Source organism: Budorcas taxicolor, chromosome 17, assembly GCF_023091745.1.
Source record: "Budorcas taxicolor isolate Tak-1 chromosome 17, Takin1.1, whole genome shotgun sequence".
NCBI lineage: Eukaryota > Metazoa > Chordata > Mammalia > Artiodactyla > Bovidae > Budorcas > Budorcas taxicolor.
In genome coordinates this window covers 62,791,472-62,806,009 of record NC_068926.1, presented here as the reverse complement: position 1 = coordinate 62,806,009, position 14,538 = coordinate 62,791,472, and the positions used below count along the sequence as shown (strand labels likewise).

General features: G+C 45.8%; 1 protein-coding gene across 1 annotated transcript; it reads left to right on the top strand.

Moving 5' to 3' along the window:
• Nucleotides 1-2,958: 2,958 nt before the first annotated feature.
• On the top strand, nucleotides 2,959-9,154 carry PLA2G1B (phospholipase A2 group IB). The gene is made up of 4 exons (XM_052655108.1): nucleotides 2,959-2,992; nucleotides 5,476-5,635; nucleotides 6,239-6,366; nucleotides 9,039-9,154. The coding sequence occupies exons 1-4, from the start codon at nucleotides 2,959-2,961 to the stop codon at nucleotides 9,152-9,154; spliced, it is 438 nt and encodes a 145-aa protein (XP_052511068.1).
• The last annotated feature ends 5,384 nt before the right edge of the window (nucleotides 9,155-14,538 follow it).

Genomic DNA, 14,538 nt, shown 5'->3' with positions numbered 1-14,538 from the left:
GTGACCTGCCAGGTCCATCCCGCTGCCACCTCCATGTCCCCTGCAGAGGTCTGGATTGTCACATCTATCTCGTCTCTTTCCAGGGGGAGAGGGTTCCAGTAGCAGTCTGACCCCTCTCCCACCAGCTGCTTTGCTTAAGCCCTGGCACAAACTGCACGTGGGAGTTTGTCCAGCCTGCCCTTGTGGAAGACTTCCAGCTGGCTGGGGTCGTGGGGAGAGAAGCAGGCAGGACTAAACCTCCTTCTGGCCTCCAGGGGCCTTTGACATTCCCACCTGCTACTACAATTCCCTGTTGTGAGGTGACATTGCGTTATCATCGGTGCCAGATCCAACTCACGTCCTGCTGTGTGACATTGGGGCAGTTACTTAACCTCTCTGAGCCTTTGCCTCTCTGTAAAGTGGAGTTCGTCCTTGCACCTGCCTCAGAGGGCTGTGCCAGGTTCTTAGCATGCAGCTTGGACTATTAGTGGTCAGTAAATGGTAGTTAATACTATTAGCCTTAGAGGATTTTTATAGCATCAGCTACTCCTCCTTCTTCAGATCACCCCCAAACAGGAGCAGTGCCTGTTCTCACCCCCAAAGAACCCTACACAAGAGGGACTTAGCATTTTGTTGGCCACTACTCCTCTTTTCCTGGGCAGCCTTTACTCATTCGGAAGAGGCAGAACCACTTGCCAGGCTGAAACTGGGTTCTGAGTTAACCCTGTTCTTCTTCCAGGAGCTCTCACAGGTCTCCTCCCTACACCTCTGGGCCGGCCCCGGGACAGGTGCTGTGACACCCTGAGGGGCACTATGCAATAGAACCTTCTGTGATGATGGAAATGTTCTAAGTTCGTGCTGTTCAAAACCACAGCCCCTGGCCGTTTGTAGAACCTTCCGTGACGATGGAAACGTTCTAAGTTCGCGCTGTTCAAACCACAGTGCCTGGCCATTTGTAGCTATCGAACACTTGCAATGTGGCTGGTGGGACTGAAAAGCCAATTTTCAATGTTATTTGATAGTAATGAACTTAAATAGCTACTTGTAGCTAATGGTTACGATAGCTATTGGCTATGGTACACTTGTGTGCACGCTGGCTAATGGACTGATGTGGAACATCTACAGGCAAGTAGGAAGAGATGGGTGGTGAAAACCCTGGATCAAATAGGGGCAGAGCCAGGCCCAGGCAAATAAATTAATTCCGCTCTCTGGGCCTGTTTCCCCATCTGCTTACTACATGCTGTTTCAGTGTTATCGCATTAGCTGAAGGACATTTTTCTGGGGCTCTTGGACTTGGAATGAAACCAGGAAGCTCTTCCAGACTGATTTCTTCTTTCTTGCCCCCAGTACCTGTTCAAGCGCAAAGTACAGAGCTGGAATTCTGGGGTGCATGCTTGAGCAGAGGTCACAAGAGTCAGAATTATCAGTTCTGCTCTGATTCATGTGACATAACCTAACATAACCTTGCCAAGGGCAAATGGAGGTGTCTCAGTGGGAAGAGACAGGTGTGGGTTCAAGTCTTGGCATGGCCATTCCCAGCTTCATCCCAGGCTAAACCTCATCTAGAAGTTCTCATCTGGAAAGCATTCTCATCTAGAAAGTGCCCAAGATCCATTCCAAGACAAGAGATGATCAAACCCAGCATGGCCATGGGATGAAAATGACACTTCACCTCCGTGAACTTCCTCCCCAAAACCCATTGCTAACCCCCAGTCTTATCATGAGAAAAACATGAGACAAATTCCAGGAGAGGGGCATCTTATGATACACCTGACTAGTATTCCTCAAAATGCCCAGGTCCAGGGGGCTTCCCTGGCAGTCCAGTGGTAAAGACTCCGCACTGCCAATGAAGAGGACATGGGTTTGACCCCTGGTCGGAGCCGCCAAGCTCTTCAGTCCATGGGATTCTCCAGGCAAGAATACTGGCTGCTGCTGCTGCTGCTAAGTCGCCTCAGTCGTGTCCGACTCTGTGCAACCCCATAGACGGCAGCCCACCAGGCTCCCCCGTCCCTGGGATTTTCCAGGCAAGAACACTGGAGTGGGATGCAATTTCCTCCTCCAGGAGATCTTCCCAACCCAGGGACTGAACCCATGTCTCCTGGGTCTCCTGCATTGCAGCCGGATTCTTTACCACTAGCACCACCTAGGAAGCCCAAAATAATAGCAAGTCATGTCTTACGAAGTGAATTTCACCTAAAAAATGTTATATAGACCTTTGATATAACAGTTGTAAAATTCTTTTTATTCTACAAGTCAGATCCAATTCCCAAGTCCAGGGTTTTCTTACAAATCCGCTGTGGGGGACTGGGAGAGGGAGTGGTATTGCTGGAGTGGGGAAAAAAATTCAAGGTGTGCCTTAGAATCAGATGTCCTAAGTTGGAGCCCCTGCTTTGCATTTGCTAGCTGTGTGATCTGGGGCAAGTCGCTTCACTTCTCTGAACCTGTTTCCTCACCAGCAAAGTGCATGATTGATGGGAACCTTTCAATGAGACCCACAGCCCAGACTCAGGCTAATGAGAGGACCTGGAGGCAATAGTCACTTCCTTCCCATCCCCCTTCTCCCAGTTGTTCAACAAGGTTGACAGCCACCCCTCCACACACACACATGCGCACACACACACAGTGTTGAAGCTGGACTGAGTAAAAAGAGGTGGGTAAAAGAAAAAAAAAAGAAGAGAAAAGGAAACACACACACACAGAAAAGGGTTGGGTATTAGGGTCAAAATTCCAAGGTGTGCAACTCCATATATAATCCCTTTCATTCCAAAGGGTGGATGACAAATACTCACACTGCTTCCAAGGACCCCCGGCTGGCAGGGCTTGCTTGTTGCTCAGGATTATTTCTGCAACAGACTCAAGGCCAACTCAGAGTCAGCAGGGAGCAAAGCAAACACGACAGTCTTATCTCAGGGCAGCAGGGCAGCTATAAGGAGGGAGCCCATAGTGACATCAGTTTTTGCTCACCAACCTGACAACAGGATGAGACTCCTGGTGTTGGCTGCTCTGCTCACAGGTAGGCAAGTGCCCTCAGCCCCGCCCCTTCTTGCCCTGGGACCTCTCTCCTCGGCAATGGGGGCCAGAGGTCACAGGGATGGCCAGACTGAGGGTCTTTTTCAGGGCTCACCGTGGGGCTTAAGAGCTCCCATATTGGGGTCCCCTCAAATCCCCCTCGATGGGCTTTCCAAGTGGCACTAGCAGTAAAGAACCCAGCTGCCAATGCAGGAGACCTAAGATATGAGGGTTCAGTCCCTGGGTTGGGAAGATGCCCTGGAGGAGGGCATGGCAACCCACTCCAGTATTCTTGCCTGGAGAATCCCCATGGACAGAGGAGTGTGGCGGGCAACAGTCCACAGGGCCACAAAGAGCCAGACATGACTGAAGTGACTTAACACACACACACACACACACACACACAAATTCCCCCACATCTGGCATCTTCTCCACCTTTAGGTCTGAACTCAGATGACCCATCTCAGAAAGGCTTACCCTACTTGTCCATCCAAGCTAAGAGCACCCCTTCTCCCTCTCCTTGGAGAGGGCCGCTATTTCCTTCTCTGGGGGATGTTCATAACCCAGAGATGGAACCTGCATCTCCTGCGTGGCAGGCAGATTCTTTACCACTAAGCCATGGGCTTGGTACAAGGGCTTCTCAGTGCCTGTCTTGGCCTGCAGCATGCCTCTTGTTGATTCATTTCATTTTTTATCTCACACCCACACCTAAGCACGGACTCCTTGCGAGCAGTGATAGTGCTGTTTATACCATTTAATGAATGGATTAATACAATCAGAATTAACTAGAATTCAAATCACACCTCATTCAGCCATTATTCATTCACTCAACACTGATGGTATCAGAGTCTCTAAGGTATCAGGCTCAGGGTTGAGACTGAGGACTCAGCCATGCTCCCTGTCTGGGGGTGTGCTCATGCACTCGAGCAGTACCTCTGCGCAGGTCTGGCCTCTGCAAAGAGCAGAACTGGTGGGATCAGAGAGAAAGAAAGAGGAGGGAAGCAGGAGAGGGGTCAGGAGAGGGGCCAAGGCGGTCAGGCCACTCCTGTCTGAGCACAGCTCCACCACTCCTCCGGGGCCTGCTCCTGGATGTAGCCGCTGTCAGCTGCCACCGTGAAGGTTGCTCTTGAGAGAAAGTGACCAGCTGCCACCCTTCCTGAGTCCTGGAGCCTAAGCACTTGGAGTGACTCCAGTGTCCACAGCATATCAAGGACAGGAAGGGCCAGGCATGGGGCAAAGAGACGACACTAGGGGCTGAAATCATTTAGCACCATCTTTATGGCACCAAATCTCACAGGTAGGGCTCTACACCTGAAGTAAAGAGGTCCTAGGAACTTACACTGGTAGTCCAGTGGCTAAGACTCTGTGCTCCCAATTCAGGAGCCTGGGTTCGATCTCTGGTCAGGAAACTAGATCGAACATGCTGTAGCTTAAAATCCTGCATGCTACAACGAAGATTGGCTGCAACTAAGACCTATCATGGCCAAATAATTTTAAAAAAGAAAAGAGGTTGTCCTGTTGAGAATGGAGGCCACATGGGCCTCCTCACCATTCTTCACACTCCTGGCCCCCCTCAACCTCATCATCCCCCAACCCAACCCCCCATTTAGATTCCCTTACTGTGCTTCAATTTTGCTGCCTTCTAACACAATATCTGATTCCCTTATTACCTTTATTGCTTACTGTTTTTTCCTGTACTAGATCATGAGCTCAGTGAGGTTACAGAGTTTTTTATGTGTTCACTGATGTGTCTCCAGGGCAGTGACTAGCATATAACAGGTGCTCAATAAATATTTACTGAATAAATAATGGAAATAGTTTTAAATTATCAAATATTCACACAAAAACTAGTACACAAATGTTCACAGCAGCACTATCCATAACAGCCAACAAGGAGAAACAACCCAAATGTCTGTCAAATGAGGAACAACCAGAAAAATGTGATCTGTCCATACAATGGAATATTAATCAGCCATAAAAAGGACTGAAATGCTGATACCTGTGATAACAAGGATAAAGCTCAAATCATATGTGAAGTGAAAGAAGCCATTCACAAAAGGCCATACATTGTATGATTCCATTTACACAAAGTGTTCAGAAGAGGCAATTCCATAGAAACAGAAAACAAATTAGTGGTTGCCAGAGGGAGGGGAGAAAGGGGAGTGATTGTTGATGGGCAGAGAGCATCATTTTGGGGTGATGAAAATGTTGTGGAATTAGTATTGATGGTTGCACAATTCTGTGAATATACTAAAAACCACTGATTTGTGTGCTTTGGTTAAAATAGTGAGTTTCACGTTTTGTGAGTTGTTTAGAAAATGCCTACTCGCTTTACCAGGTTCCTGTATCCAGCTATTTTCAGAGGAGGCAGCCGATGCAGGGTCAGGGGGACAGCATGGGGCCTGAGAGAGCAAGCAGGCAGTAAGGTCCCTGGGGCGCCGGCAGCCAACCAGGACGTATCTGAACTCTGGCTGTGTCCTCCTGCAGTGGGCGCTGGCCAGGCCGGCCTCAACTCGAGGGCGTTATGGCAGTTCAACGGCATGATCAAGTGCAAGATCCCCAGCAGTGAGCCACTGCTGGATTTCAACAACTATGGCTGCTATTGTGGCCTGGGTGGATCAGGGACCCCTGTGGATGATCTGGACAGGTGAGTTGCTCTGCTGGGAAAGTATCTCTGAGACGGAGGGAGGGCCCAAGACAAAGGTCTTCAGGAGGCACACAAAAAAAAAGGGTGGGGGGAAAAGAAAAAAAACACAAAGATTTGCCTATTTGCTAAAGTAACACGTTCACCTCTTAATCAAGGGGAGCGAGGGGAAAGCTGAAGGTTGGCGGGTGAGGGCGTGTGTGTGTGTGTGTGTGTGTGTGTGTGTGTGTAGCGGGGGACGGTGTGTGTGTGTGGTGGGGGTGTGTGTGTGTGTGTATGTGTGTGTGTGTGTGTGTGTGTGTGTGTGTGTGTGAGCTGAAGGTTGGCAGGGGAGGGTGTGTGTGTGTGTGAACTGAAGGTTGGCGGGTGAGGGTGTGTGAGTGTGTGTGGCGGGGGAGAGTGTGTGTGTGTGTGTGTGTGTGTGTGCGCGCGGGCACGCGCGCTGCCCACTTTACCACACAAAACATCACTGCAAGGATTCAATCTTCCAGCTGGAGTGAAACCATCAGGACCAGTAACAGCCCCACCTGTTCCAAAGGAGTAAGTTCAGGCTGACTGCTGCCCTACCCATGCTCCTGCCTCAGCTCTGTTCCTCCCCTTCTCCAGGTGCTGCCAGACACATGACAACTGCTACAAACAAGCCAAGAAACTGGACAGCTGTAAAGTCCTCGTGGACAATCCCTACACCAACAGCTACTCATACTCATGTTCTAACAAACAGATCACCTGCAGCAGTAGGTTTACCATCTTGTTGGCTCTTGTTAGCGGGCATGGAGGGAAATAATAATAATGATAGCCACCACTGACTGATCATTTTCTTGGTGCCAGGCAGTATCTCCTTTAATCCTTGAAACAACCATATGGAATAGGTACTATTATCATCCCCATTTTACAGATGAGGAAACTGAGGCTCAGAAGGCTGGACCAATTGTCCAAGGGCACACAGTCTCATAAATGGTGGTGTTTGGTTTTTGAACATAGGTCTATATCACTCCAAAACCTCTGCTTTTAACTGCCAAGCCATACTGCTTTGTTTATTTCATTAAAAGAGTTTAGAACTCCCACATATCAGGCTTTCTTTACATGCCAGGTACTAGGCAAGGTGTGCATTATGTGATAGGTCTTATTAAACCCATTTTACAGGTTAGGAAGCTGAGGGCCCAAAGTAGTCACTTGCTCCAAATCACACAACCTATGAGTGGTAGGGCCAGCATTTGAACTCAGTTGCTTCTGATTTTAAAGGCTCGGGTTTTAACCACTAAGTTATGCAACATTCATGATGAAACATGTCCTTCCATGAAGACAGTTCTGGAGAGCAAGACAATTCATAGAGGTGTAGGGTACTGTCTTGTGAGACCAGCATTCTAGATTTTCACTGCCCTTAATTTTGCAATCACAGATACATCCCAATTTTTGAAAATTGTACTAACACTGGAATCACCATAGTCCAACTCCCAAAATGCCAAGAAAAGACTGACCTGGCATCCCATCACCCTAAGAAATAAACAGTTTCATGTCTCTGCATTCCTTTTAACCAGGGATCCAACCCCTGCAGAGGAAGCGCAGAGTCTGCTGGACAACCAGGGAATTCCTTCAACCTGTTCCTTTAAATCGTATACACATTCTCTCCATCTCTTCAGCATTTTCTCTTTTCTCTCTGCTTTATTTTTCTCCACAAAATTTCCTAACAGCTGACATATTAATGTTATTCCTTCATTTGCTGTCTCTCCAATAGAAAGGATTCACAAGATCAGAGTTGTCTATTCTCTTCATGGCTGTGTCCCCAGAGTCTAGATCAGAGCCTGGAATCATAGGTGCTCTCCATGTAAATGTTTGATGAATGCAGTCTAGATACAATCTTGCAATGTGTTTTTCTCACTTATCACGTTATGACCATGTTTCCATGGTCTCACACTCTTCCTTATTATTTCTTTCAAAGCTGCATAAAATAGCTTAATTTGCTTACACAGTCCCTGGTAACAGAGATTTCAGTTGTGCTCTACTTCAGAAAGCCAAATATACAGAAAATCATATTTTTGCCCTGAAACATGATCAGTAAGAATTTCTTTCTATGGATTCTGGACTCCGTTACCAATCTGCTGAAAGCTATAGACACTCTCCCCAGGGAAACACACACACCACACATACACGTTTGCAAATAATTTATTTTTAATGCAACTGTCTTCTTCCCCTACAAGCAAGTCAAGAAGCCTGCAGCAGAAGACACTGATTCAAATTATAAACAATAACTTGCTAGACACACACTACTATATATAAAATAGACAAATAACAAGGACCTATATAGTGCAGGGAACCATATTCAATATCTTATAATAACCTATAATGGAAAATAATCTGAAAAGGAAAATATAAATGTATAACTGAATCACTTTTGCTATACACCTGAAACTAACACAACACTGTAAACCAACTAAACTTCAATAAAACAAAATTAAAAAAAAAACAATAACTCGCTAATTATCTTATGCACACTTTATAATCTAATTAAGCACTAATTTATGCTTAATGAGTGGTTGAGGAAAACATTCATGATTTTTAAAAGAAAGGAGTAGAGAAACAAAACCTTAACACGATTATTGAAGGTAAGCAGATATACATAATTAAATTATGGATAATAAAGCTGAAATGCATTTTAAATGTTATGTGTTGTTCTTTGGGTTACAAATGTAAATGAGGTGAAAATAATATAATTTCAAATTCTCCAGTAATGTATGTCATAGAAAGCAGAAGGCATCTATAATTCTACTACCCAAGAAAACCAGTTATATATATTGCATTTCAGATTTTTTCAGCATATACTATGCACTTTTTACTGTTAATAAAACATCTTGGAAATATTTCCATATATAGACACAACTATTTTAAACATCTGTATAATATTCTATTGTAAGGACATTCTGTAATCTTAAGAATATGTGCTTTAAAGTAGAGAAATTGGCTTACAAAACTTCACTAAGTTGAAATGTAAAATATTTTGCTGCCTTGAGTATGTGTTTTAGTATTTCCCAGACGATTTGCAGTTGCTTATCTATGTTATCAGTGCTCTGTGGTTATATGGGTTTTAAAAGCAGTGAGTTCATTTAGAAGTGTGAAACAGAGAACATCCCAAAAGCAGCTATCATACCTTAGGATCACCAGATAAAATAGGCTGCCCAGTTAAAATCTGATTATCAGATAGACAAGAAATGATTTTTTTTAAGTCTGTGTCCCAAACAGTGCATTTATTGTTGATCTGAAATTCCGGTATTTTTATTTGCTTTATCTGTCAACCCTAAATTGTACCAGGGGAACTGCCAGCAGATCGTTTCATTTCATTCTTCCTGCCCCTGGATAGTACAAAGCAGGAACAGCCTTGACTCAGTCCTCTGTTCTTGCTCTATTCCAGGCGAAAACAATGCCTGTGAGGCCTTCATCTGCAACTGTGACCGTAATGCCGCCATCTGCTTCTCAGAGGTGCCATACAACAACGAGCACAAGAACCTGGACAAGAAGTACTGCTAGGTCTGAGTATCTTCCCAGGAAATTAGGATTCCCTTTGGGCCCCGTAGCTTTGACCTTATACCATATCCTCCAATAAAGCACCTATTGAAAGGCCTCCCGCTTGAAGATTGTTTTATTCTCTGCCTACTGAACATGACTAAATTTCTTCCTGGTTCTTTGGGAGCATCATTTGTTCCAGACCTGGAAGCTGATTTAGAGGGATATTTCTAGGAAGTGAGTACCACGAGGCCTGAATATTGGTTAATAACCACGGATGATTTACTCTGTGCCAGAACTGTGTGTCTCTAAATTCTCTGGGCAGCCCTATAAGATTTAAACACTATTAGCAAATTCTATTTTTCTAAGCTGAGCTTCAGTAAGAAAGGTCATTCACCCACCAAGAGAGATGCATCTGGTAAAGAGCAAGGAAGGGATCTGAAGCCAGACAGTCCAACAGAACACCGGCTCTTAACCACACCCTGCCCTGCCTGAGGCGCTGGGCTCTTTGGTTTGAGTCAGACCTGCCCTCCTTGTTTCTCTGTCTTTTACTTCCAACTGTGTTCAACCTTTTTTTTCCCCTATAATTCCTTTCTAAACTCTACAAAGCCTTCACCACCGTCTACAAGCTGGTGTGTGTGTGTGTGCACACATGCACGCACGGGAGAGAGAATTCGGGGAGAGCGAGAGGAATTCTGAGCGAGGGAGGCTGTGAGGGAATTCTGAGAGACGGAGGGTATGAGACAATTCTGAGACAAGGTGAGGGAATTCTGAGAGAAGGAAGGTGAGAAGGAATTCTGGGAGGAGAGTGAGGGATTTCTGAGCAAGGGGATTCAGAGCAAAAGAGGGTGAGAGGGGGTTCGGAGACAAGGCAGGTGTGAGAAAGTTTGAGTGAGGGAATTCTGAGAGAACGAGAGAGGAAAATCTGAGAGAAGGAAAGTGAGAGGGAATTCTGAGAGCAGGAGAGTCAGAGGGAATATTGAGAGAAGGAAGGTGAGAAGGAATTCTGAGAGGAGAGTGAGAGAATGAGCAAATTCTGAGGAAGGGAGGATATGAGGCAATTCTGGGAGGAGGCCGAGAGGGAATTATGAGAGAAGGAGGGTACGAGGAAATGTGAGTGAGGGAATTCTGAGTGAGGTTGGGTGAGAGGGAATTCTCAGAGGAGACTGAGCGGGAATTCTGAGTGAGGAAATTCTGAGAGAAGTAGAGTGAGAGAGGGTGTGAGGGATTCCTGAGAAAAGCTGGGTGAGAGGGAATTCTGAGAGAAGGCGGATGAGTGGGAATTCTAAGAGAAGGTGGGTGAGAGGAATTCTGAGGGAGGGAGAAAGACTGTGCTCAGTCACTTCAGTCGTGTCTGACTCTTCGTGACCTCCGTCAGGCTGTGCCCATGGGATTCTCCAGGCAAGAATACTGGAATGGGTTGCCATGCCCTCCTCCGGGGGACTGTTCCCGACCCAGGCATGGAACCCGAGTCTCTTCTGTCTCCTGCACTGACAGGCAGGTTCTTTACCACTAGTGCCACCTGGGAAACCCGAGGGAGGGATAGAGAGAGGGAATTCTGAGAGAAGGAAGCTGAGAAGGAATTTGTACACGCTGATTTTTTACATCGTAGTCTTAAAATATAATTAACGATAATAATTTCTACCTCTTGAGCACTTACTATATATTACTGTGCTAAGTGTTTTCCGTGTCTCATCTCACTAAGTGTTCAAACCAGTTCTGTGAGATCCATACAACTGCCTCCAGTTTATGGGTGAGGAACTAAAAATTCAGGTAAGTCAAGTCACTTGCCTGAGATGACACAAATGGCAGAGTCAGGATTTGACCAGATGTGTCTCTTTGGTGGGTTTCCCTGGTGGTGCTAGTGGTAAAGAATCGGACACGACTGAGGCAACTTAGGAAGCACGTAAGTCTCCTTGATAATGCCTGAGCTGTTAACCACTAAGTCACTCAGCCAAGTTTCTCTACAAAAGTTTATTACTACACTGGCAATGAAATTCACCAGAGAGAGTGGAGAAGGGCGCAGAAGAACGCTGAACTGAAAAAGCAAAGATGAGAAAGGACCGTGTGGACTATGGAAAGCCATGACTGAGCAGTTTTAAACCACTGGAGACTAACAGAATACACACTACCGGGTGTGTGGTAGGCAGCAAAGGAGTGCATGCCGATTCGTCTTTGGTCCCAACTTCTCCTTCATTTAATTCCTCCATTCAAAGAATACTTATTCAATACTCACTCTGGGCCAGACACTGCACAAAATGCTGAGGATACAATGTATCTGGGATTGGCCTGAAGACAATGATTTATTGTTAGTAGCTGCCATCAGTTTAGTGTTTTCTGAGACTTCTCCCCCCTCCCCCGCCTTGCTTGTCAAACTGGCATATGCTGTGTAACATATGCTATGTTCTGCCTTCCAGACTGTGCCATGCATTTTGCACAATTACCTCCTCACCCTCACAACAGCTCTATAGTCGAAGGCATTATCACCTCCCCATTTCACAGATGAAGAAGCTGACTCAAAGAGGCAAGTCATCTGTCAGAGGTGGTATAGCTGACACTGGAACCCAAATCTGGTCATTTAGAGGAAAAATGCCATCACATCGCGAATTGCTGAAGGTAGAGTGAGGTGTCTTAATCACTTTCATATCTCTGTCTGCCTGGTACTGTACTTGATATATAGGGCACTCAATGAATAATCGCCGAATGCTAAATGATCATTAGTGCTCAGCACCTTTCCGCAGGCAAGAATGGGACTATTTTCAAAAGGAAATTCATCATTTAGGTTGAATGTGTATTTTATACATACTGTGCTACAGTATCATTGCAAGGGACAAATAATTAAATTAGACCTGGCCTCGGCCTTCAAAGAACTGTAAAGGTCATTTTTTTTTTAAACTTTTTAGCTGCCTGTCTTGAGGGATCTTAGTTACCCAATTAGAGACTCAACCAAGTGCTCCCTGTGTTGGCAGGGAGGAGTCTTAACCATTGGACAGCTCCGTAGTTCCTATGAATATCTTTTTTCAGTGGAAGGACACTGCAAGTCCCTGTTTGGGTGAAAGAAAAATAAGATTTTAGGGGACTGTTTCTGATTCCTATTTTTTTCGGTTGATAAACAACAGAGTCCCCTGAGTACTCAAGCTGGGCTCTAAAAATACTCTCTTACGTAAAATCCTACCTCTTTTTATTATCCCAAGGGTTGGGGGAGCGAGAACTCCTGTAACATATTCCTGTAGCAATCTTAATGAGCGTCTGCGGGGTGCTCACTACAGGAAACGAAATACCGGAAACTCTGATACAACGGCTGGGATGATTTAAATGAATAAATACATAAGCTGGACCGAGAGTGATGCGATGTCAGGATTAGGTATATCTCAGAAGCTACAGTATCTTCACAGAGCTTGGCACATCACACACATTCATTAGTCTTTCACTGAACGTACAGCGACACTCAACCATTTGCCGCAGTCGAAGAAAAACCACGTGGCCTTATTTACCTTTTCTGATCACGAGATCTTGCGCTCTCAGGCCTGCCAATTCGCTGGCCACACTCCAGGATGAAGGATTTCAGTAGCAAATGTGACTGGTTGTCTTATGGCCACGTGGCTCTCGGTTCCTCTTTTCTATTGGTGAGCAGTGGCCGAGCCCCAGCCTACAGCAGCTTACCCCGGTCCCCGGCCCCGCCCCTCTCGCGTCAGGTAGAGGGTGAGGGCGAGCCAGCGCAGGCGCAGTGGTCGGTGTCCGTGGAAGGTGGGGCTCAGAGTTATACAGAATCTCGCAGCAAGGACAGAGTAGGCGAGTCAAATGTGAGAAAAGGGTGAACTACGTTCTAGGTCTCTCATTGTCTACACACAAGCGCCTCCTTCTCCAGTTCCCTCTGCTAGGAACACCTCCATTGCGTTTATCCTGGGGGCCAGAAAAGTCAGTCAGTTCAGTTCAGTTCAGTCGCTCAGTCGTGTCCGACTCTTTGCGACCCCATGGACTGCAACACGCCAGGCTTCTTTTCCATCACCAACTCCCAGAGTTTACCCAAACTCGTGTCCATTGAGTCGGTGATACCATCCAACCATCTCATCCTCCGCCGTCCCCTTCTCCCCCTGCCTTCCATCTTTCCTAGCATCAGGGTCTTTTCCAATGAGTCAGTTCTTTGCATCAGGTGGCCAAAGTATTGGAGTTTCAGCTTCAGCATCAGTCGTTCCAATGAATATTCAGGACTGATTTCCTTTAGGATGGACTGGTTTGATCTACTTGCAGTCCAAGGGACTCTCTAGAGTCTTCTCCAACACCACAGTTCAAAAGCATCAATTCTTTGGCGCTCAGGTTTCTTTATAGTCCAACTCTCATATCCATACATGACTACTGGAAAAAGCATAACAACTAGACGGAATCAAAATGGGGAGAAAAGAGCGAAGGGCGAAGGAGAGTGGCAAGTGAGTTTTGGATGAACTGATGGCTTCTGGGGCGTTCCAAATTCTCACTTGAATCCTCATCCCCACCTCTAGAGAAGAAAAGGTGAAGGGATTTGCAGTTCTGACCATGTGTTTACATTTGTTCTCTCCATCTGGAATGACCCCACTTGGTGATTGACTGTTCATATTTTAGGACCTAACGGGGGTCACTTCTGAGAGCTTCCTGAGCTTTGCTCTTCCTCTGTCTCAAAGTACAGTTGCTTAGATACACAAGCAAGCTCAGAACTGGACAGACTGGCTTTGATTACTGGCCTGGTGTTTTAGGTGACCTTGGGCAAGTTAAAGTCTCTGAGCCTCATGAGCCTCATCTTTAAAAAGAAATAACAGTGTGCGGATCATATGGTTGTGGGAATTAGGTGAGTCAGTGGATTATAACGTGATTCCTACAGTGCTTTAAATGTTCCATAAATACTATTTTTCAAAGAAAGAAGGATTTTTTTTCAACTTTTTAAACAAAAGATTCTTTAAATTCTATACCGCTTTATACATTTCAAAAGTTTTGCAACAGGTGATTTCATATAACTGCATAGTAACCTTTTTTTAATGCATGCAGTGGTGTCCAACTCTTTGTGGCCCCATGAACTGCAGCCTGCCAGGCTTCTGTCCATGGAATTTTCCAGGTAAAAATAAGCGAATAGGTTGCCATTTCCTACTCCAAGGGATCTGTCTGACCCAGGGATTGAACCCCAGTCTCTGGGGTCTTCTGCATTGGCAGGTGGATCCTTTGCCACTGTGCCCCATGGGAAGACCTAAGCTTTTTTTAATCCCCTACCCGCTATATTGCACTTCCCCACTTGTGTCTCACCTCTGGTAACCACAGATATGTTCTCTGTATCTGTGAGTTTGCCACTTTTTTATTCACTAGTTTGTTATATTTTTTAAGATTCCACATGTAGGTGATATACAGTGTTTTGTCTTTCTCTGACTTATTTCACTTAGCAT